At 47.4% G+C, this 23,264-nt stretch overlaps 2 protein-coding genes across 11 annotated transcripts in view; both read right to left on the bottom strand.

Annotated features, from left to right (window-relative positions):
• Positions 1 to 23,264, bottom strand: part of GSDME (gasdermin E) — a 376,936-nt gene that overhangs the window by 134,159 nt on the left and 219,513 nt on the right. The window lies entirely within an intron of this gene.
• The window catches only part of OSBPL3 (oxysterol binding protein like 3), a 282,066-nt gene that overhangs the window by 39,285 nt on the left and 219,517 nt on the right, over positions 1 to 23,264 (bottom strand). For 8 of the 10 annotated variants that reach the window (XM_089315399.1, XM_051852838.3, XM_051852841.3 and 5 more), the window contains 5 exons: positions 19,366 to 19,496; positions 16,039 to 16,146; positions 8,305 to 8,439; positions 7,323 to 7,416; positions 2,728 to 2,981 (listed from right to left, as the gene is read on the bottom strand). In XM_089315399.1, coding sequence (XP_089171525.1) covers positions 2,728 to 2,981; positions 7,323 to 7,416; positions 8,305 to 8,439; positions 16,039 to 16,146; positions 19,366 to 19,496 — 722 coding nt within the window. The remainder of the gene's footprint in view (positions 1 to 2,727; positions 2,982 to 7,322; positions 7,417 to 8,304; positions 8,440 to 16,038; positions 16,147 to 19,365; positions 19,497 to 23,264) is intronic. The other 2 variants (XM_051852843.3, XM_051852842.3) reach the window with 1 other exon arrangement.

Below are 23,264 nucleotides of genomic sequence, written 5' to 3' on the forward strand. Positions count from 1 at the left end.
ACCCTTCACAATTTGATACCCTAGAAACCTAAAAGCTCCTTCTGACCAAAGAAAATGGGTCAGAGTCACTTCCCATGCCTGGCATGCAGTCACAGGACACAGGGGCCTTGACTCTCTCCTCTTCTGGAGGGGAAAACAAAAACAACAACAAAACCCAAAAAGGCAAAACAGGAAATGACAATGGGCAAAACCATTTCACAGCCCTCACTGTGTGGACCTCCGTATTCTTCCAAAGATTTATTTATTTGCAAGGCAGAGTGACAGAGAGAGAGAGGACGAGAGATCTTCTATCTGCTAGTTCACTCCCCAAGTGGCTGCAACAGCAGAGGCTGGGCCAGGCAGAAGCTGGGAGCCAGAAACTCCATCCGGAGCTCCCATGTGGATACAGGGGCCTACACGCTCAGGCCATCCTCTGCTGCCTTCCCAGGCATGGGAGAGGGAGCTGGATCAGAAGGGGAGCAGCCAGGACTCAAAGAGGCCTCCCACGTGGGATGCCAGAGTCCCAGGACCAGCCCCACCGCCTGCACCACACAGCAGCCCCGGCCATCCTCCGGATCTCCATCAGCCCCCTTGCAAGGCAGCGAAGACATGTGAGCACACTCCCACTTTTTCTTTTCTTTTTCAAGCCAAAAAAGTTAAAGCTAGGTGGTGACGGCAGATTTCCCTTTCTAAAATCGAATTGCAGCCATCTCAACATTTTTCTTCCTAGCACGCTTCGTGACATTTTATGCTGAGAACAAGTTGAGTCTCTTTTGGAAATGTATGCTGCTCACACAACCTTCTCCATGAGTCTTTTGCGAAGGTTTTGGGTGCTGCTCACAGCAAAATCCACCTTGCTAGGGCCCGCTGCAGATGGCTGTGGAGTTGCTGGGTCGCGTACAGACGCCAGCCCACCCATCGCTTCTTGGCCTTTTGGCTAAGTCCAAGTGCAGATGCCGGCCCACTGTACACGGCATCAGTTGCAGCCATGCTACCTGTGCCACTGAGACCCAGGTATCTGCTCCTGTCCGTGCCTCCTAGGGCTGGAGACCTGTGAGGCGCCAAGGTTCCAGGTCTGTGTGCGAGGCTGAATCAACCCTCAATCAGCCTCGTGGGTTAAAATATTAACGACTGGTAAAACAACCTAGTGTCACTTAGCACCCTGAGTGCAGAAGGGAGCCCCAGGGTAGGCAGGAGAAGCACCTTTGTGCTGGGCTTGGTGACAAGTATACACTGACCCACAGGGAAGCAAACCGAATCCATGAAGGGTAAGGTTAGCGCTGAGAAGCAAGGTCCTCCCCAGCCACCTGCTCAAGGCCTATCAGAGGGATCAGGCATCTGAACACCTAAGGGTCCCCACATCGCGCCAAGCATGGAACACCTGAAAGACTTCTTGGATCTTCCAAGTCAATCATTTTCTTTAAAAACACAGCCATCAGGAGTACGGACTTGTAACACTTGCCTTAACAGTGGCTTTTCTTTTTTTCTTTTGCAGGGAAAAAATAACAAAGATTTAAAAAATACACAGTTTGGGGCCAGGCATTGTGAGTTAGGGGGTAAAATGGCCCATGCACACCAGTTCAAGTCCCAGCTGCTGCATTTCTAGCCAGCTCCCTGCTAAAGCGCCTGGGAAAGCAGCAGAAGATGGCCCACGTGGGAGACCCGGATGCAGCTTCTGGCTTCTGGCTTCAGCCTGGTCCAGCCCTGACTGCTGCAGTCATCTAAGGAGTGAATCAGCGGATGGATGGAAGATCTCTCTGTCTCTCTATGACTTTCAAATGAATAAATCTTTTAAAAAAGAAAACACAGTTTGTTTTCTCTCTGCCCCATATTATGGCTGGTTTGAAGAAAGAGTGTGATGCGGAGAGGCCTGGGGAGCCAGTGGAACATCTAGGGCAAGAGCAGGAGGTAAAAACCCCCTGTGGTGCAAACACCCAGCATTGAGAAAAGGGCAGCTCTGGGAAACCCAGAGGGCACCCCAAGGCCAACTCAGCCAGCGGGCAAAGGCCCAGGGGACACTCAGCCTTTCAGAGACACGGATGACCCCAGCACCACATGCACGCAGCCATTTGGCTGTCTACCCGGTAATGTCCGAAACCAGGGAGGATGAGGGACATCTGCAGCCCCCTTTGAAAGCGGAGAATCTGTGAGTGGAGCTGTGTGACACCAAGAACAGCACAGAAGGTGGAGAACAGAAGGTGGAATTTTTCTAGGCTGAACTTTTTTTTTTTAATTTACTTTAAAAAGTAAAATAAAAAAAGGAATCTTTCTGATGTGGAAATCCCTTCTGGGAATGCTACTGTCCAAAAACCTAGGAATGCCTGGGACAATTCCAAAAAGAAACAAAAACATTCTCAAGGGAAATCTACCTAGGATGGAAAAACCAGCTCGAAAAGTTAACTTCTGTCCACCTAGAGGTAGTAGAAATAAACAGGCAGGCAGCCCTAATTCCGGCCAGGTGTGGCAGAGCTGTCAGCTGGAAGACCTGGGAGAAAGGAGGCGGCCAGGTCCACCCAGCGGGACGCCCCCAGGCACTGGGGCCAGGGAGGAGTGTCCCTCCCCTCTCCCCCTCCCTGGGACAAATCCTGACCAGGTGCCTGGAGCCAGGCAGGCCCAGGGTGACCACGCAGAACCAGGCATCTCTGGGGAGTGAACCTATCTACGGCGCCATCCGCACGGAGCCCCAGGGGACGAGAGCGGGCCAGGCGGCGGGCTGGGCAGCAGGTGGGCGGCGCGCTGACCCCTCACCATCCTTTCCAGGGCGCTGGGAAGCCGCGCGGCCTTGTCCAGGAGCTCGCTGTACTCCAGCTCCTCGCACAGGCGCTGCAGTGTGTTCAGGGGCTCGTTCAGCTCCACGGGCATGGCCACCTTGGACAGGTCCTTGCCTATGTTGTTCCTCAGAATGTTCCACAGGCTGACGTTGCTGGAGCTGGGGCACGGCGCGGGCAGGCAGGTTCTCCGCGTGGACTTCACTGCCCCAGCACCATTGTCGAGAATGGGATCTGAAAGGGGGAGAGGCCTGGTTGTCTACACAGCTGTTTCATTCTGTGGTTCTCTTTTCAATCCACAGCCAAAACTTTACCCAGCAGGGACGCAGTCTGGCTGTCCGAGTGAGTTGTCCACAATATGATGAGAGGTCAGGAAGGGAGTAAAAGAATTCTGAGCAATTAAATACCGAATGTCACATGCATGGAAACTCACGAGTGTGTTCACAGGGGCCCTTAAGTCCTTACTCCGAAGCTAGTTTCTCATAGCTCATATACGCTAAGGATAAAACTGGAGAGTGGATTTCTATGCCTACAGAAGGGGACTGTTTATAAAGCTTTATAAACTTTCAGAGAAATCACTTCAAATTCTGGTAAACAATTGTGTTGATTACAGAACACTTTAAAAGGCAATCACAGTCATCCATTAGTCCTTCACCCCAAAATGGCCACCATTCACATCCTGGAGTATCTCTTAGTATGCTCCATCCACAGAGCTCTCCTACGCTATGCGGTTTTCTGTCCAACTTAACAGAAATGTCACTTCCATGTTACCTAAAATACTATGGAAGCATCATTTTTAATGACTGCAAAAATACCTCCATGTTATAGATATGCCACAATTTACTGACTCATTCATCTGCTGCCAGACTCTCAGAGCTAGTGTTCTGTTATGACACAATGACAAAAACCAACAACAAAAACCAACAGTGAATCTTCACCCACTTAAACGCCTGCCTGCAGCTCTGATGATCTTGAGATACGCAGAAGTGGGACCACTCTGTCCAAGACTGTGGATGTCTTTAGACTTTCAATGCACATAATCAGACGACTGCTCAACAAGGCTGGACCGATTTTCCCATTTAAGGGCAGCATCTATTTCATTTTAATTTCATCATAATTTTCATAATTTCATAATTTTTATTTTATCATGAGTTTCATTTCCCAGGGCCTCCCAGGCCTCTCATTGTTTGGTTTAAATTCCTGTCAAGTTGTTAGGCAGACAGCGTGGTCTCCTCATTGTAACTCACATTTAAAAAGCTTCCAGTGTGGCTTGGAATACTCTCCTTTCATTTCAGCATTTCTTCCTTGCTGAACTGTATGCCTTCTATTTAAGTAGAGGAGCAGAATCTTTGGTTTTTATGTCCGTCTTACATCGTAATCCTCACCTGGATTGTATTTGTAAATCTGGTGCATGGATTTTTTTGGTGAGTGAAACATTTGCGTGTTGGGCGTGTAAATTTATTATTAAGCTTCCCTTTACTTAACACTCTGAAGTTCCTTTCCCATCCTAACCGTGCCTATTTCCAAATAAAGTCTTCTGCATTATACCAACATAGTTCATTCGTGTGCACTTATTTATTAACCATAAATATTTAACATATACTCATTATGGAGCTAATCACTCTGAATAAAGAGGCTGCTTTGATGAACAGAAAAAAAATGAAATTGAGGTCAAACTGTGCAGTCTCATTTTCATCTAAGCATCCAATTAATTTTTGAATTTGTTTTAATTGCTTAACATAGGCAAAACCTGACACATAAGTGGGTGCATATGATAGTAATTTTTAAAAATAGCTTTCTGTGGAGAATGAAAATATTCTTTGATTACACTAATCTAAATTATCACAGAATGTTATTCTACCACCATCAACAAATATTACATATACACACATTTTGCCTTTTACATCGTGGCAGGCAGCCTTCTTTTTATTTTTTAAATTAATTTATTTATTTGGAAGTCAGAGTTACCCAGAGAGAGAAAGAGAGGCGGAAAGAGAGAGAATCTTCCATCTGCTGGTTCACTCCCCAATTAGCTGCAACAGCCGGAGCTATGCCAGTCTGAAACCAGGAGCTTCTTCTGGGTCTCCCATGTGGATGCAGGGGACCAAGGACTTGGGCCATCTTCCACTGCCTTCCCAGGCCATAGCAGAGAGCTGGATTGGAAGTGGAGCACCTGGGACTCGAACCAGCACCCATATGGGATGCTGGCACCACAGGCAACAGCTTTACCCACTGCACCATAGCGCCGTCCCCGGCAGGCAGCCTTCTAAGCAATTTCCATATATTATTCCTAATTATTCTAACAACCTCCTGAGGAAGCAGCATTATCATCCCCATTTTACAGAAAGGAAATGGGGCCCAGAGACATTAAGTAACTTGCTTTAGAACAAAGCCAGCGAGAGGCAAAGCTGGGGTGAATGGAGAAGTGTGGTCCTGAATCAACATCTTTAACTACTTAACTCCCACAGCTCCCAGAACAGTGATGGAGCTTCAGTGTGTGCAGTGACTGTTTTGGGGGGTCGGGGTGGGACTGGGGAGTTGGCAGGAAACATTATAAACTTATTATTTACGCATTTACGATGACCTCAGAGAAATTCTAGTGTAACAATGGATCAAGACCTTGATCCCATCCTAGTTCCTTGGTAAGCAAAACTGTGCTACAGGGCATACAGGTGTTCCCACTCCCCTTATCTTCAGCAGAGTACTGATGTTTAGAAATCCATTCCGGGCCAACACTGTGGCATAATGGGTAAAGCCACCACCTGCAGTGCTGGCATCCCATATGGACACCGGTTCAAGTCCCAGCTGCTCCACTTCTGATCCAGCTCTCTGCTATGGCCTGGGAAAGCAGTGGAGAATGGCCCAAGTCCTTGGGCTCCTGCACCATATGGGAGATCCAGAAGAAGCTTCTGGCTCCTGGCTTCGGATCAGCACAGCTGCAGCCATTGAGGCCAACTGGGGAGTGAACCAGTGGATGGAAGACCTCTCTCTCTCTCTCTGCCTTTCCTTCTCTCTCTGTGCAACTCTGACTTTAAAATAAATAAATAAATCTTTAAAAAAAAAAATCTGTTCCTCCTCAGTGTCTACAAAACACTGGACAACATGTGTTCCCAGGATCCAAACACAAACAGAAAGCCAGGTGAGGGCGGGGGTTTGCTCAAGCTGTGCAACGCTGGTCAGCATCCCAGCAAAACAGCGGTGGAGGAAGAGAAACTGGGCCTGAGAGTCTTGGGGGCTTTTCCTGGCTGGCATCAGCACAGCCACGGTCTCGGGTCTGGACCATGTCCACTCTTCCCAATTCTGACCCCTGAACCCTCCATTCACTCTCTGCCCTTTTGGCTCCCTCCCTATGTCCTCAAGGAGACAGTGTGGCCTTCCTCACACACAGGGGGAGCTCGGAGGGTGATTTGCCAGGGGAGGAAGTGATGTTTCTTCCTTTCTCTTTCATTCTGCCTCCCTGCTTCTCTAAAAAACACAAGCAGCACATGAACTTGGCCTTCTCCTAAGAACCCTTTTTTTTTTTTTTTTTACACTTTCCACCAAGGGGTTCAGGGTCATCTCTTCGGAAACAATGCAAGCAAAACACCGTGCATGATGAGCGTCTCACTTATAGCAGATGCGATGCTGAAAGGCCGCTCCTCCAGTGGGCGAGAGAACTACCTGCCTGTTGTCTATACTGTGGTCCCCCAAGAGGTGGCTCTTCAGTGTCCAGACAACAATTCATTATCATGGCTCACACCTAACCCCTGAGCTGGGAAACCCTGCAATATCACAAAGGTCATAATATGCTCCCTGCCCTCCAGTGACATAAAATGGGCCATGCTTTGAGTATCTAGTGCACACAGCAAACAGACTAGAGGCCCCAAGGCACACTGAGTGCCCAGACTGGGAGAGTTGGATGTTATAAACCTCCACGCAGGGAAAAGTATTTTTCAGGGCATCTTCCTAAACAGGTTCAGCCTGTTTGCTGAAGTCCTAATCAGAGCACTTCGGGAATAGGTAGGCACTTCAAATACCCCACGGTTCAAACCAGCAGTATGAAATGCCTTGTCTGGCCATCACTTTCCCTTTTGGGATCAATCAGTTAGCAAGAGGACATCTAAAGGTGCCTTGAGAGGAGACAGAAATTTGGAAGTTAGTTTCCAATGTGTTCTCTTAATGCACCACTTAGATCAGATTTTTATCATATATACTCTACCAAATTCTTTCATTATAAACCCCCACCCCCCAGATACCTAAAGGCAAAAAGCTATTTACTAATAGATTTGCAGAGTGATGGCATAAGGGATGCGGGTGCATTGTTAGTATATTCACATAATAATTGGCTTATCCACAGTTTATAAAATAAAAATGTGCACAAGCAGACATGTTAGTTGAATGAATACATCTTCCAAATGTAGGTGCTGTCTTCTGACCCAGGGTATCAGATCCTGCAGGGTGAGGACCACGTTTTAATTTTCTTCCGTAGGAAGAATGCTGCCGTTCTCGGCATGCAGCAGGCAGGCACTGGGTACACATTTTATTAGTATTCTACAATGATGCAAACTTTCAGAGATCAGATAATGGAAATCTTACCCAAGGTCTGCCTCTCATTATCTAAATCATTACTGAGATTGTCCAAGGAAAGATTATCACTTATGTCACTGACGTAGGAATCGTCATCTGAAATCTACGAGAAGGAAGAAATTCGCACGTTAGGATAAGAGTTAAGAAGAGGCAGCTTTTCATAAAACCCTTACTCCAAATGATCCTATATTTTGAGTCCCACATTTCCAATCTGCAAACATAATTTGGCTGCCGTATTCAGAGGCTCATACCTCAGTTTACCCAGGAGGTGTTCACTGCAAACACCTGTTATTAAAATTCTTATACATTCTTGATTAGTTCTCCAGAGGAAAACTGCAAGTAAACTCAGGATTCCTGTGATTATTAAAAAATCCTTATCAATTCACACTGCATTTTCAGAAGTTACTAGTGTTTGGGTAGAAGGAGTTACAATTTGTTCTTGAGCTATTTGCAAACAGATCTTCTATGAGAATTAACACAGAAACTAGATCACTACCTCTATTAAGGGGTGAAATTATCAGTACACACAGAGCAATGCTAACTAGGAAAGGATGATCTCTAGCATCAATCTGATAGTACTATTTACTATTAATTAACATAACAATGGCCAGATTACAAAGATTAATATAACTGCATATTATAAATTAATATAAGACAGATTCCATGGTTTAAAGAATGCATAGAATGGGTAATTGCTTTCCCTGTCATGGAAATACTTCATAATGAAATAGGTAGAAGTCAGAATTATTGACCCTTAATTGAGAAGAAAAGTAAAAATTAAGTAACAGAATTGAAGAGTAACCCAACACACTCAATTTCTACAGCATTTTTCTAGTATATCGTATCATTTTGTGTCTGGGGGCGTCAGGATGCAGTGGAGGAAAGGGGCCATGGAATTTAGCGTGGCTAAATGGGACTATTTACTGAGCAGGTTAATGAACACAGCAACAAAAAGACTGTTGAGACCCCTCAGTGAGAACAGCACTCAGACCTCATTTTCTGAAGAGCTTGGAGACAACAGGACTTCCTGGGCGTCAAAGAACTCCGACAGGGAGTCGGTGATGGAGAGCCGGCTCTCGTTGGACAGCTGGTGGACCAGGGCGCGGTTTTCGTCTCCGGAGTTCTCCTATCAGAAGAGCCCAAACAAAACCGCACGTAGTTAGGAAGAATTCAGCACAGGCAAAGAAACACATGATTCAGCTGCATCACTCTCAAGGTCACGGGCCCATGCAAACAAGCCACTAAAAGCAGATGTCAGCTCCAAAGAGGAGGAAAATGAAAATGAAAAACGAAGGTCCCCCCAGCAGAGCACGTCACTTGCAGGCACTGTCAGGCATGCCACCAATCTCCAAGCAGGTCAGTCTCTGTTCCATCTAAGGGGGAGGGGGGAATTCCTGTGTGCCCTGAATCACATCCTCTTATTCTCTCCTGCTACAGGATGCTTATTTTTATCCTAAGATTTCCTCTGAATGACACTGAATGCATGTCCTTGCCCGGCTGGTTGAGAGTGGCAGAGCTTTCTTGTGCCCCTGGTGAACTCAGAAGCCACCAGGCTGCCTTTGAGGTGTCCCTCCACAAAGAAACAGTGTGTTTGGTTCCAGAAGAGCCCTTGAGGGCAGATCACTCATTATTCATGACGGATGAGCTGGGTTCTCTTTGTCTGTCTCTCTCCGCCCACATCATCTCATTGAGGGAAGGAGATCACCAGCTCTCTGGGAAAGCTCTACACAACCACCACCAGAGAACGGAGTGGCTTCCTCATCTCGCCTGGGCCCCCATCTCCACTCCTCTGGGTCTGGACCTGTCCCCTGGAAAGAACCTAAATACTCAGACTAAGCTTTCATCCTGTTTGCAAGTGAAAATTCAACTCAACCAACTGAGCGGAGCTGGCCATGGAGGGATTGAACGAGGTGCCAGAGAACGGTTCTGGCCTCAGTACCTGGAGCAGGGGACGCACCTCAACACCCATCAGAACAAAGCTGCGCAGGGGACAGGGCCACTGAAGTGAGACTGGCCTCTGATCAGGGGGCTCCGGTTTGGGGAAGGCTTCACAGGGGTGACACCTGACCACGCCCTTGAGGAAAAAGACTGGGGACAGGAGGATTCAAGGCCTTTGAGTCAGAGGAAAAGGCCACTCCCGGAGAGCTCCTGTTTCCCTCGGGGCTGATTCCAAAGTGTGACGCATCCCACGAGGAAGTCCCAGGATAATTTGGGGAACAAAAGGCAAGGTCTTGCCCAGGAGATTTATGAATACACCCCTCAGTGTCATCAACCCAGGAGGGCCACTGTGGGTTTTCCTAATCAACAAAGCACAAGGGGTCCCTTTATGAAGTGTCTATTCAGGAAACAGGGAAATGTCTATCCCTTTCTCCCCCGTTCTTCCTAAATAAGACATCTGCCTAAGCCAACAGCCCAAAGATCCGACCCATGTCACATCCAAGCAGCCCTCTGAAAAGCAGTTGTGCCTCTGCCCTCCCCAGGAGGTCACTTTAGACTCTGTAAATAAGGACCACTGTCCTCTTCCGGGGGAGGGAGACTGGCCCCGAGCGAGGAGCTGGAAGACACCCCAGTGATTAGCCGAGTTCTCTAAGGCTCACTTAAGCAATGGAATCTTCATGTGCCGGCTGCGTGAGAGGCCAATGATTTATTCACTCGTTCTACTCAATAATTGATCACCAGTCACTCTGCGCTCTCCTGTCTTCTTCTTCCTACCCTGAAGGCTCAGAAGGATTTCCTGGCTGATTAAAGCATTACAGGTTTCCCTTACCCCGAAAGCTTGGGAGCAGAGATGTTTTGGATTTTGGAATAGGTGCATGTACAAAACATAGTATTGCCAGCGCCGCAGCTCACTAGGCTAATCCTCCGCCTGTGGCACCGGCACCCCGGGTTCTAGTCCCGGTCGGGGCGCTGGATTCTGTCCCGGTTGCCCCTCTTTCTGTCCAGCTCTCTGCTGTGGCCTGAGACTGCAGTGGAGGATGGCCCAAGTGCTTGGGCCCTGCACCCACATGGGAGACCAGGAGAAGCACCTGGCTCCTGGCTTCGGATCATCACTGTGCGCCAGCCGCAGCAGCCATTGGGGGGGGGGGGGGACCAATGGAAAAGGAAGACATTTCTCTCTCTCACTGTCCACTCTGTCCAAAAATAAAAAATAAATAAAACATAGTATCTTGGGGATGTGACCCAAGCGTAAACACAAAACTCACTCATGTTCGATGTGCACCTTATACATAGGGCCTGAACATAAATTTTATGCAATATTTTTAGTGCACTTGAATTTTGACTGTGACTCATCATGTGAGGTCAGGACTGGAACTTTCCACTTGTGGTGTTGTCAGTGCTCAGCTTGACTTTGGAGTACTTGGGGTTTTTGGATGAGGGATGCTCACTCTGTACTCCTGGCCCCTAGCCCTATCTGGTGTCCCCCTACTCCAGTGACTTCAAATGAACTCCAATAGGAAGCTCAGCAGGGCTGTAACAGCTCCGGGTCTCATTTATTACAACCTTAACAAAGTCAGTTCAATTCAGTAATTGTCCCTTGTGTTTGTACTGCATGAGGGGTTACTAAGCTATTGTTCATATTGCAAACAAAATCAACAGAAAGGCACATCCTGTAATACCATCAGATGCCCAGCATTGTGATACAAGTCCAATCCTTGTTATGCATATCGTTTTTCTTCCTTTGGAAATCACTGTAATCACACAATATAAGCACTGGAGGCATCACCTCCCTCCCAGGCTACACCTTAGCAGGAAGCTGGATCACAAATGGAGTAGTGAGTACTCAAACCAGCACTCTGATATGGAATTTGGGCAATCCAAGCAGTACCTTAATACTTGCCCCTAGGTTTGTTTTTACTTTTTATTAAACTAGGATGAAAGTGTTCATAGCCTGTATATCATCTGCTATGTTTAATTACCTTTAAACTGTGAACATTTCTTGGGCTACTAAAGATTCTTGGAGACAAGGAACTTTAATATTTCTTTAGATGTGTGGGTCATAGAATAACAATTCTCTTTCTTGGAAATTAAGGGCAATTTCGGATTTACAAAGATGGGGAGTCTATTTGCAAGCATTGTCTTTGCTTCTATTTTAGTTCTTAGAATCAATCTTCAGGTGAATTATTAAAAATGTTTAAGGCAAAACCTATACTATAAGCAACACATGCTTAATTACACTCATAAGGAAGAAAACCCCTACTTTCTCTACAACTCTACATTAAGGGCATCGAACATTATAATGCAGAAAAACTTTTAAATTAATCTAATTGTTTCAACTTTCATGGTGCTGATGAATGAATGATTCTTGGATACGTGAATGTGGGCAGAAGGGTGAATGGGACCTTCTACTGCTTTTCTTTGCACCTTCCTGTGAATTTATAAAGAGCAAGAATTAAAAAAAAAAAAAATCCCACAACCATCTACATTTGGGAATTTGTTGAAAATTATGCCAGGGCTGGTGCTATGGTGTAGTGTGTAAAGCCACTGCCTGCAATGCTGGTATCCCATGTGGGCTCCGGTTCAAGCCCCAGCTGCTCCTCTTCCAATCTAGAGCCCTGCTAAACCACCTGGGAAAGTAGTGGAGGATGGTCTAAGTGCTTGGTCCCCTGCACCCAAGTGGGAGGCCCAGATGAAGCTCCTGGATCCCTGATTTGGCCTGGCCCAGCCCTGGTCATTGTGGTCATTTGAGGAGTGAATCAGTGGATGGAAACTCTCTCCCTGTGACTCCCTCTGTAATTCTTTCAAATAAATAAATAAATCTTTCAAAAAAAATTATGACCTTTGGGAGCATTGTTGTGCTAAAGTGGTTAAAGCCTCTGCCTGCAATGCTGGTATCCCATATGGGCACCAGTTCAAGTCCTGGCTGCTCTACTTTGGATCCAGCTCCCTGCTATTGTCCCTGGGAAAGCAGCGGAAGATGGCCCAAGTCCTTGGAACACTGCACCCACATGGGAGGCGTGGGAGAAGCTCCTGGCTCTGGGCTTTGATCAGGCCCAGCCCTGGCCATTTGGGGAGTGAACCAGCAGATGGAAGACCCCTGTCCCTTAACTCTGCCTTTAAAATAAATAATTTTTAAAAATATTTATTTGAGAAATTAGAGAGAGAGAGCACTTCCATCTGCTGGTTCACTCCTCAAATGGCTGCAATGGCTGGAGCTGGGCCAGTCCAAAGCCAGGAGACAGGAGCCTCCTCCAGGTCTCCCATGTGGGTGCAGGGGCCCAAGCACTTAGGTCATCTTCCACTCCTTTCCCAGGTCATAGCAGAGAGCTGGACCAGAAGAGGAACAGCCGGGACTCGAACGGAACCAGAGCCCATATGAGATGCCAGTGCCATGGGCATTTTCCATTTACTTATTAAGGTCATAAGTTTCTGATATTATTTGTTCACTGCGGACATATTTCTCTGAAAATATTTTTCCTAATGTACTATTTGCCTTAATTTTTTGACAATCATTTTTTTTCTCAGATTTAGTTAACAATTCTTTTGCAATCTTCTTTTCCATAATTCAGGAAATTCTCCTCCAAGTTTGGTAAATATTTAAATCAATCTCCTTCTGTGTCAATTTTTATGTTTAACTCAAATTGGCTGGTGATTCATTTTAGCATGCAATTAAAAGATCTAAATTTCCTTTCAAATTGCTTTGGGCTGCACTGACCTAATTTATCCATCTCTTTCTCATTGGTTTTTGATGCCTTTTGTATTCCTATACTTAATTCTTTCATATATAAAATGCTCCAGTGCCCCATTCTCTCACACCATTACCCTCTGACTCTCACCTGGAGCTTCAGGAAGTCTTCCAGCGTGGTGTGGCTTTCTTCATTGTGTAGCAAAGTGATGCTATTGAGAAAACCGGTGCTTTGGCCTCACTACACATGGATTTCAGTTCCAGCTCTCTCTCTCCCATGCTACGTGTCTGGGCAAACTACTTAAACCCTCTAGGCTTTAATTTCCTTGTCTCTTAAATGAATCTATCACCATCTACTACATAAAGTAGTAGTTAGGGTTGTGAGTTAATACATTCAAATGCTGGTGGAATCTAGAAATATAGGAAACAGTTGGCAAAGAAAAGAACTAGATCCTTTTTTTCTCTTTCAGATTTTTCTTTAAGGTTCTTTCTGTTTTCGTATCTTAAATGAACTTTCTTTTCTTTTCCTAGTGGTCAGAAAAATGTATTTTTAAAAGATGAACTTTAAATGTTATGGGATGCTACTTCTGAAAATCAATTGGCCTTTATTTGAAATCTGAAATAATACAGAATAATCTAAGCACTGAAAATGTGATAATAGTAAATCTTCACATTCAGGAAAATAAAAATAGGACTTGACAGGTTATGGGGGTAATTTCTAATAGGAAAGGGGGTATTTTATTTTTTAATAAAAATTATTTTTTATTATCTGAGAGGCACAGAGACAGAGCCAGGCAGAGAGAGATCTCTCATTCACTGGTTCCCTCCCACAGATGACTGCCATGACCAAGTCCACACTAGGCCAAAACTGGGACCTGGGAACTCAGTTCTGGTCTCCAATGTGAACAGCAGGGGCCTGAGTACTTGAGCCATCACTGGTTGTCTCCAAGGGTGCATGGTAGCAGGAAGCTGGAAACAGGAGTGGAGTCTGAACTGGAACCCAAGTACTCCAAAATGGATGCAGGCATCTCGACCAGTGTTACATTCACCGAGTCAAATGCCCACCCTGGAAGGGGGATGTTTAGGAATTTACGTGGAGGCCGACGCTGTGGCATAGCGGGTAAAGCCGCCAACTACAACACCAGCATCCCCGTATGGGCACTGGCTTGAGTCTCGGCTGCTCCACTTCTGATCCAGCTCTCTGTTACGGCCTGGGAAAGCAGCAGAAGATGGACCAAGTGCTTGGGCCCCTGTACCCATGTGGGAGACCCAGAAGAAGCTCCTGGTTCCTAGCTTTGGATCAGCCCAGCTCCGGCCATTGCAGCGCGCGCTCTCTCTCTCTCTCTCTCTCTCTCTCTCTCGCTGCTTCTGATTCTCTGAACTCTGTCTTTCAAATAAATAAATAATAATAAAAAACATTTTGTAAAAAATTCAAGTGGTCAGGCCTGACACCAAAGGTGGGTCATTTGTGCAGCTAAAAAGAGGTAACAGGAAGTAAGCAAAGACAGCAAGAGGTCCTCGAAACGGGGACCTCACCCTGACCACAGGGCAGGGGCTGGCACTACCCAGCAGAGTACTATTCAAAGTGCCTGGGAGTCACCACAAACACGGACAGGAGTTTTCCGTGTGGGCAGCCATTTCCACCGACTCCGGTACCATTTCCTGGAGATACCAACAGCTTTTCCTCTGCCGGGAAAGTCAGCGTGAGTCACTCGGTGGCAACAAGGATAAAACACGGGATGCAGAGTCTCCCAGAGAGGGAACGAGACAAGGGCATCCCTGGTTCAAGTCTCCAGGAGGCCGCTTTGGGAGGTGGGAGTTTGAGGGGTGTGGCTGCCACCCCTCAAGGACACTGTCTCTTTTGAGATCAGGTTAAACATATGCATTTTAAAAGGGCTGTGATTCTGGACTTCTTCCCAAGATACACAAAGCCCCAAATATACACGCTGAGCATGAATTCAACAAGCCTCAAGTAAAGCTTATCTAACTCTTTGCTCTGTGGATAAATGCGATTCTTGTGGCCATGGCATTGAAAAGGCAAGCACTCTCAGGAAACACGCATGAAACCAGAGAAAGGCCTGGCAGCTAACAGCCCTGAGGGAGGCCACTCGTGGCCAAGACCAGCCCGGTGCTGGCCCATGAGGTGCACGTTCAAAGCGGGGCTCGCCTGGTGAGCACTTGTCTTTGCCTAGGTCTAAAGCAGAGGCCACCTGTCACATTAGGGCGCTCAATCCTGCACGGTGGCTGTTTGGGTCTGGGTTCTATTGTCTCTGGGGACAATGGGTCTGTAGAATTCCCTAGTCCATCACTGCCACGGCCGTATAAGTATACTAAACCAGAGACTCCCTGCAGAGACAGGGCAACCCACCCCATCCCCCCTCCCACCCCCTGCCAGGCAGAGGGGCCATCAGCAGGTGGCACTGTCTGTACTTCATCTGGAGCAGCCACCTGGGGTCTCTACTGACTTCAGTGCCCCCACTCAACAGCTTCCCAAAGTGGGAAGGAGGCTGGGAGGGGCTCGTTTTCCTGGAAAGGAAGGAGGATTATAAGAAAATATCGAAACATCGGAAGCTTCTCTAAAAAAATTTCCATACACATATGTGCTGTGTTTCTTACCTCCCTTGCCTTGTTTTTTAATGCACTCAGTCTAATAAATTGGTTCCTGAAACATCTGGCGCATTGGAGGCAGCCAGAGATACACATGTGCCCTTCTGACTTATTTGTGGCGGCATGCACCTGCGTCTCTCTCTTTCTCATTCGAAACGCACCCCCGACCTTCAGAAGAACCAGCAGAGCTGCTATAGCCACAAGGCAGTGCTTGCCCTGAGAATGTACAGAGAGAGGCACCAGTGGGAAGGGAAAAGCCACGGAGAACAGGGCAGGGAGGGTGGGGGTTGAAAGCACCTGTCACCCCCTGGAGGCCCCTCTGCAAGGGGTGATGTTTAGGACGCCATGAGGTAAAAGCAGGCCAAAGCAAGACAAGAGCAGCTGTCAAGTGCGATTGGCGGCAGGGGCTCAAGAAGGCTTTGGAATCCCGAGAGCCAGGCATGAGGCAGGGGTGGCCGCGGCAGAGATGTCACCAGCCCGGGGAAACCTACCCACCTCTGCCAGGCTGTCACCGGATGTGGCACCGGCGGGGGGCTCGAGGAGCAGAGACTCGGCATGGATTCTGCGTAAGCGTTCTTTAAGTTCTGTGTTTTGTGCTAGGGCCTGGAACATGTTAAAAAAAAAAAAAATAGTGGGCTCCATTAATGAGTGGATGCTGCAGAGATGCACAGCAGTGGGCCCAGCCAGGAGGTCCCTGAGAGCCCAGGAAACCTCCCGGGGATGCAGTGGCGCCCCCTTGAATGCAGGCACAGGGGTTGGGAGTTGAGCTGCCCGTGAGGGAACCAACACGAAACTTTGTGGTGGAGGGCAGGGAGAGGGGTCCTCCCTCCAGACAGGGCAGGCAGGCATGGGCCACACCGGCCCCTGCACAGGGTCTCCCAGCGTCTCCTCCTCCTCTGAGACTTCCACTCTCTGTTCCCTCCTCCTTGAGAACAATGGCCCCTGCTCCTACAACTGGGCCAACTTCAATGTGATTTAATGGTCACACCAGTGGAATCAGACCCTTGGAAAACTGCTGAGAAACAAAACCTTGTGGGAGACCAGCTTTGCTTTGTTCCAATAGAGGTGGGTTATTTCACTCATTCTTTAGGATTAAGGCTACTGCTTTTTAAAACCAGATTACAAATGGCACTTCACTTACCTGTACAAGGACTTAAGGACCATAGCCCTGGCAATGGCAATGGTCGGACGTGAGATGTGAGCATCCACAGTGCCACCCCAGGCCTGCTTCGTGTTCCCCTGCACAGGGCCCGTTCCTCAGCCCCTTCGACAAGGAAAGGCCTGGCCAAAGGTCAAAGGTTTCCTTCGCAGCCCACAGGCCCCCAGTGGTCTGTCTTCTCAGGGGACAAGGTACCCTGAGGGGTCCCCCAGACACTCCCAGAGTGAGCTCCCCAGGGGCCTGCATGGAGGTCCACCCTGTCTGTCTTCCTGACGTCCTAAAAGTCAGGCTTTGCCATCAAAGGACTGGGTCTTGCTTCGTCCACCGCCCGCATCTCCAGCAGTGGTGGAAGCTTTGGTTTGGGTGCCCACAGAAAGAGGAGGGGTTATGTGAAAGCCTGCAAGGATTGCTTAGGAAACAGTGACCACGGAGCCCACACATGACAACCTCTCTGGGACATTCACTTTCTCTCGGCCAGGACGCCACGGGTACAGGGGCTGGAATCTTGGCAGAGCTTGAAAACTGCACTATGTTAGTAGCTTCTCTTTCCTTTGTAAAGCACAGGCAGAAGAAAGAAATATACCAAGATGTCACTATATCAATATGTCATCTATGTATCATTGGTGTGCGTGTGTGTGTTACACCAAGATGTCACTATATCTATACAGCATCAATATATCATTCTCAGAGGACTCTAAACATTTTATTTTTAAAAAGCAAAGTTGAATCTAACTAGGAATCCAAGACCCACCCCCCAAAAGAGGAGGGGTGGGAAAAACCCTTCTGTTCCATCATACAAATCCAAAATTATCAACCTGGGTGAGAATGAGTTCTTCAGCAAAGGTGAGAACAACGCTGGCCCAAGATACTTCAATGGGCACACGAGCAGATCAACAGGTGAGCGCACACCTCCCTGGGAAGAGGGCAGGGAGGGGACGGTCGGTCATGGAGAAACGAATGTCTTTGGGAAGCCCAGTGGAGGCATCTCCCAAGTGCACTGAAAGCCAGCCTAATGGGAACAGTAAGACGTGCACTGGACCACCCAGAAATAAGCTTAGAAACCCAAACACTTTGCTGTTCTCGAACCAAAGTAGTGCCTGGTGTGTAGCCTATGGTCCACCACAATCCAAAGGGGTTTCTCTATCTCAGACCAGGAGACAACATTAAGACTCTATCTTGTTCAATTCTTTTTTTTTTTTTAAAGATTTTATTTATTTTATTTGAGAGTTAGAGTTATAGACAGTGAGAGGGAGAGAGGGAGAAACAGAGAGAAAGGTCTTCCCTCAGTTGGTTCACTCTCCAAATGGCCGCAATGGCTGGAGCTGCACCAATCCGAAGCCAGGAGCCAGGTGCTTCCTCCTGGTCTCCCACATGGGTGCAGGGGCCTAAGGACTTGGGCCATCTTCCACTGTCTTCCCAGGCCACAGCAGAGAGCTGGACCGGAAGTGGAGCTGCTGGGACTAGAACTGCACCCACGAAGGATGCTGGTGCTCCAGGTGGAGGATTACCCTACTGTACCATGGCACCGGCCCCTCTTGTTCAATTCTTAACATTGTTTTTAATTTTTCTTTCAAAGGTAGCATGCTTAGAATAGTTCACTGAGTGAGCAGTCCTTAAATATTGTACAACAATCATATGTGCCACTGGTAAAAGAGTTACCACTAACTTTATACCAAGAGAATTACTTGTCTCAGTGACATAATGAATAGAAAAAATACATGGACATTTTTTTCTAGATCTCCCATGTCTGTCTTTGTTTCTGGGAACAAGATTCTACAACTCATCTCCTACCTGATCTGAAATAGAAATTTCAGTTTTGCTTCTGGTGGCAATTTCGCATGCACAAACACTCTTTCTTTTTTTAAAATATGAATTCCAAAGTATAAACAAAGACTACACACAGGAAGTATGGTGCTTCTAAACTTTTCTAGCTTCTCAACAGAGTGAATAATCAGATAACTTCAGCTATTTCAACAGCAGAAGGACAATCTCCTTAATGGAGCCCGACTATTCTGATGAATGAATCGAAGCTGATGAGGAGGGGAGACAGAGCGTGCGAGAGAAAGGCTAAGTGCAGATCATGAAGGCTTTCCTGCTGTTGCAGACACAAGGCTAACCTGACAGACCCCTGCCTATGACTCTGCTCTAGACGCTTTGCACTGTCTTAACAGATGGAATAATGTCCCTGCCCTTGAAGGAGCCCTCAGCTGGCTCACTGCTTTGCAGGAGAGCAGCTAAGAGTATGAATGGGAGCTTTGCTGGGCCACCTGGCATCTGTTAGGTCGGTCTATGGCGTGTGGGGTCTCAGGGACACAAAACTGCTTCCCAACTGTCAGATTTTGTGAATGTTAACAAACAAAAGCCTGTAAGACAAACACACAAACACCCCACACAAGTCTGATAGGAATGGAAAAATTGAGATGAATCAGAGAAAACCAAACTGATAGAATTTAACAGTTGACAAAATACTAGGTACTGAGATTCGGAGTAGGCTGGGTTTTGGTGCTTTTGGTAACCAGATCCTATGAAAGACTGGAATATTCTTTGGGTCATTTGTTTGGTTTCTCATGCATTTCTAACACAACTGCTGATATGGAAAATATAAAAGCTTCATGTGCTGGATACATTTCCAGGCATTTGCATGACACAGACATGTAACTTACGGATGACAGGGCGTGCTTCAGACCGAGGACCTGAGCGGAAGGGGAGGGCGAGGCATCATGCTCCATCAGCTGCCTCAGTTTCTCTCTCTCCGCTGATATGGTATTAAAAGCTGACCTTAAAGTGAAGTAAACTATAAAGATACAATCATTACACAAAGCAATAAGAGGCATAATTTATAACAGAACACAGAAAACTGCACTTCTCATGGCATTTAGCAAAGTGACAGCCCTGAATATTCTGAATGCAGCAAATGTACGCTCCACATTGACTTACAAAAAGACACTGCAAGGCACAGCACCCAGAGTTCACCCTGACATAAACTATGGGCTTGGGGTGGGACAGATGTGTCCCTGTAGCTTCATGTACTGTACCAGATGCACCTCCCTGGTGTGAGGTGCTTGGTAGTGGAGGCTGCACCTGCAAGGAGTTGAGGGATTGATGAGAACCCTCTGGATTGCCTGCTCAATTCTGCTGTGGACCCAAAACTGCTCAAAAAATAAAGTCTACTAAAGTTAACAAACGTATGCACATGCATGTGGCAATTCTAAGGCCCCCATGCACTCTGACAGCCCACGATTTTACAACCTGTCATCAAGATGGTTTGATACTTGGAATATGCTCTGCACTCTCAATGATCAGCATTTAGTTTGCTTTATGTACCCAGAGACTGGAAATGATTAAGAATAAAATTATTGGCTATTAGCTGAAAAATGATAATAGTAATGCAGCCAGAAACCTACACAGCACCTTAACCAGGGGCTCAGAATTAATTACAAGTGAGAGTCAGATGGACTCTGTGTGCTCTCGGGTGTGATGCCCTGGAAAAGGCACAGTCGCTTCTCTGCACATCTGCCCTGGGATACGCAGACAAGCCAAGATGAGGAGCCTTCTGTTTTGTTTTTTGTTTGTTTTTTGTTTTTTATATTGGCCTGTATTCTTCAAAAGCATCAGCTGAGGAATTGGTCCCAATGAAAGGCAGCTAAAAAGCATAACCGGCCACTGCAGGGTGTGGTCATGGACCAGATCCCATATTCAAGGGGAAAGGGTATTAAAGACATTATTAGCACCATTGGCAACATTGGAATGTGGAAAGTAGGAGAGATGAGAGTATTGCTTCAATTATTTCCTGAACTGGATAACCATACTGTGTTATATAAAAGAATATCCCTTGTTAGAAATAAAGAATTAAGCCATAAAAAATGACATGACGGGGGCCAGTGTTGTAGCCCAGAAGGTTAAGCAGCCGCCTGCAATGATGGCATCCCTACCTGCTTGCTATCCAGCTCCCTGCTAATGCACCTGGGAAAGCAGGGGAAGATGGCCTGAGTACGTGTTTCCCTGCAAACCATGGGAGAGACCCAGATGGAGTTCCTGACTCCTAACTTCAGCCGGGCCCAGCCATGGCCGATGTGGCCATTTTAGGAGTGAACCAGTGGATAGGAGATATCTTTCTTTGCCATGTCTCTCCCTCTTTCTCTGTAACTTTGCCTTTCAACTAAATAAAAGAAATCTTTAAAAAAGAATGGCATCAGGGCCAGTACTGTGGCATAGTGGGTAAAGCTGCCACCTGTAGTGCCGGCATCCCATATGGGTGCTGGTTCAAGTCCTGGCTGCTCTACTTCTGACCCAGCTCTCTGCTGTGGCCTGGGAAAGCAGTAGAAGATGGCCCAAGTCCTTGGGCCCCTGTACCCATGTGGAAGACCCAGAAGAAGATCCTGGTTCCTGGCACAGTTCTGGCCATTGCAGCCAACTGGGGAGTGAACCAGCAGATGGAAGCCCCCCCCCCCCCACGAAACTCTGACTTTCAAATAAATAAATAAATCTTAAAAAATAAAATATGGGGCCAGTGTTGTGATGTAGCAGATAAAGCTGCTGTTTGCAGTGCTGGCATCCCACGGGCACCAGTTCAAGACCCAGCTGCTCCACTTCTGATCCAGCTCCCTGCTAATGCTCCCAGGAAAGCAGTGGAGGATGGCCCAAGTGCTTGCACCCATATGGGAGATCTGGAAGAAGCTCCGGGCTCCTGGCTTTGGCCAGGCCCAGACCTGGTTGCTGCTGCCATTTGGGAAGTAAACCGCCAGATGTAAGGTCTTTCTCTCTCCCTCTGTAACTCTGCATTTCAAATAAATAAATGTGGCAAAATATTAAAAATAATAAATTTTGATATTATTCCTCCAACTTTTCTCTAAGTTTGAAATTATTTCAAAAGAAGGTGCTGCCTGCCCTCTTTGTTAGCTCGTCCAACTGCAGAACCAGAATCCCCTACTTCATCCCGGCATTCAGCTGCCCTGACCTTGAGCGAGCATTCAGGGGTAATCAGAGTTTAGTACTGTCAGGTATCCAAGTGCCTAACCGGAAATTCTAAAACAAATTAACACGGCCGGTGCCACGGCTCACTAGGCTAATCCTCAGCCTAGCGGTGCCGGCACACCGGGTTCTAGTCCCAGTCGGGGCACTGGATTCTGTCCCAGTTGCCCCTCTTCCAGGCCAGCTCTCTGCTGTGGCCCCGGAGTGCAGTGGAGGATGGCCCAAGTACTTGGGCCCTGCACCCCATGGGAGACCAGGATAAGTACCTGGCTCCTGCCATCGGATCAGCGCGGTGCACCGGCCGCGGTGGCCATTGGAGGGTGAACCAATGGCAAAGAAAGACCTTTCTCTTTGTCTCTCTCTCTCACTGCCCACTCTGCCTGTCAAAAAAAAAAAAAAAAAAAAAAAAAAAAAAAAAAAAAAAAAACAAAACACCACACACACACACATTAACACATAAAGCCAAAAACTCATCGGGGTTTGATTGCATTATGTGTTACCTGCTAGAAAGGAGAACACTGCCATCTAAATGACTGAGTGTGGATTATCCCGTGTGAGTATCATCTTTCCAGTCTCCTGTATGGTATTTGTTTCAGAAGGACAGGGAGAAGGAAGAGCCTGAGACAGACCTCTTCTCAAATGACCTGGCGTGTGACTGAATTCCACAGGCTCTCCTTTTTAGAAGCATTAGCATCTCAGGGTGGCCTAGGGAGTAGCACAGAAACTAAATGCGTGTTATTGACTTATTTCCTTCACTTAACAGCCAGGAAGATGGCTGGACCTCTCTACGCTGTCACTGCACTTGTCTGAGGTTGTGGCATTTAGTGATGGCCCTAGAGCATCCTCACAAAGTCACAGCCCTCATCTCTCTCTCTCTCTCTCACACTCTCTCTCTCTCTCTCTCTCACACACACAGTGCTGATTCAATCAACAGAAGACAAAGAGGAGCGCAGCAAAGGGACCAATACTCGGGGCTCCACCATCAGCACCAGGTTTGCCTGCTCCATCAGTTATGCACACCATGACCTTGAACAAGTATGTGGCTGCTTAAAGCCCAGCACCTTGTTCACAGGTGAGGATAATGAGAGCACGTACTTCTGAGCTATTTGATCTATAGGGTTCATGCACAATGGGGACGAGGATTCAAGAAGATGCTGCAGGGAAAGCCCTGAACCCAGTGTGCGGCGTGTACCACATAATGAACGTTCCCACATTCATGACGAGGGTGGTGAGAGCTACATGAGGACGAGAGCAATGGGGACTGTGGTCTGTTGAGATCTGGATGCCAGCTCTGAGTCAACGCTTTAGGACTGCACTTGTAATTAGGTGCACATGGGACAGAGGGTCCGTGAACGAGGGACTGGCCAGAATCTGTTGAGCAGAACAGACTCGGGGAGAGCAGCGAGGTGTGCAGTGAACTCGCTGTTTAGACAAGCACCAGCGGCCAAACCCAGCCCCCAGCACAGGCTCACCACAGCCACCTCTGCGGGCTCCGGGGGCGGCTACTTCCCTGTCTGTTTATTGCTCCAAACAAAATACACACAGTGCTCAGCTGGCCGCCGTTGCCCCAGATGAATTCCGCTGGCTTTCA

Source organism: Oryctolagus cuniculus, chromosome 16, assembly GCF_051225735.1.
Source record: "Oryctolagus cuniculus isolate XC-2025 breed Fujian yellow rabbit chromosome 16, ASM5122573v1, whole genome shotgun sequence".
Lineage (NCBI taxonomy): Eukaryota > Metazoa > Chordata > Mammalia > Lagomorpha > Leporidae > Oryctolagus > Oryctolagus cuniculus.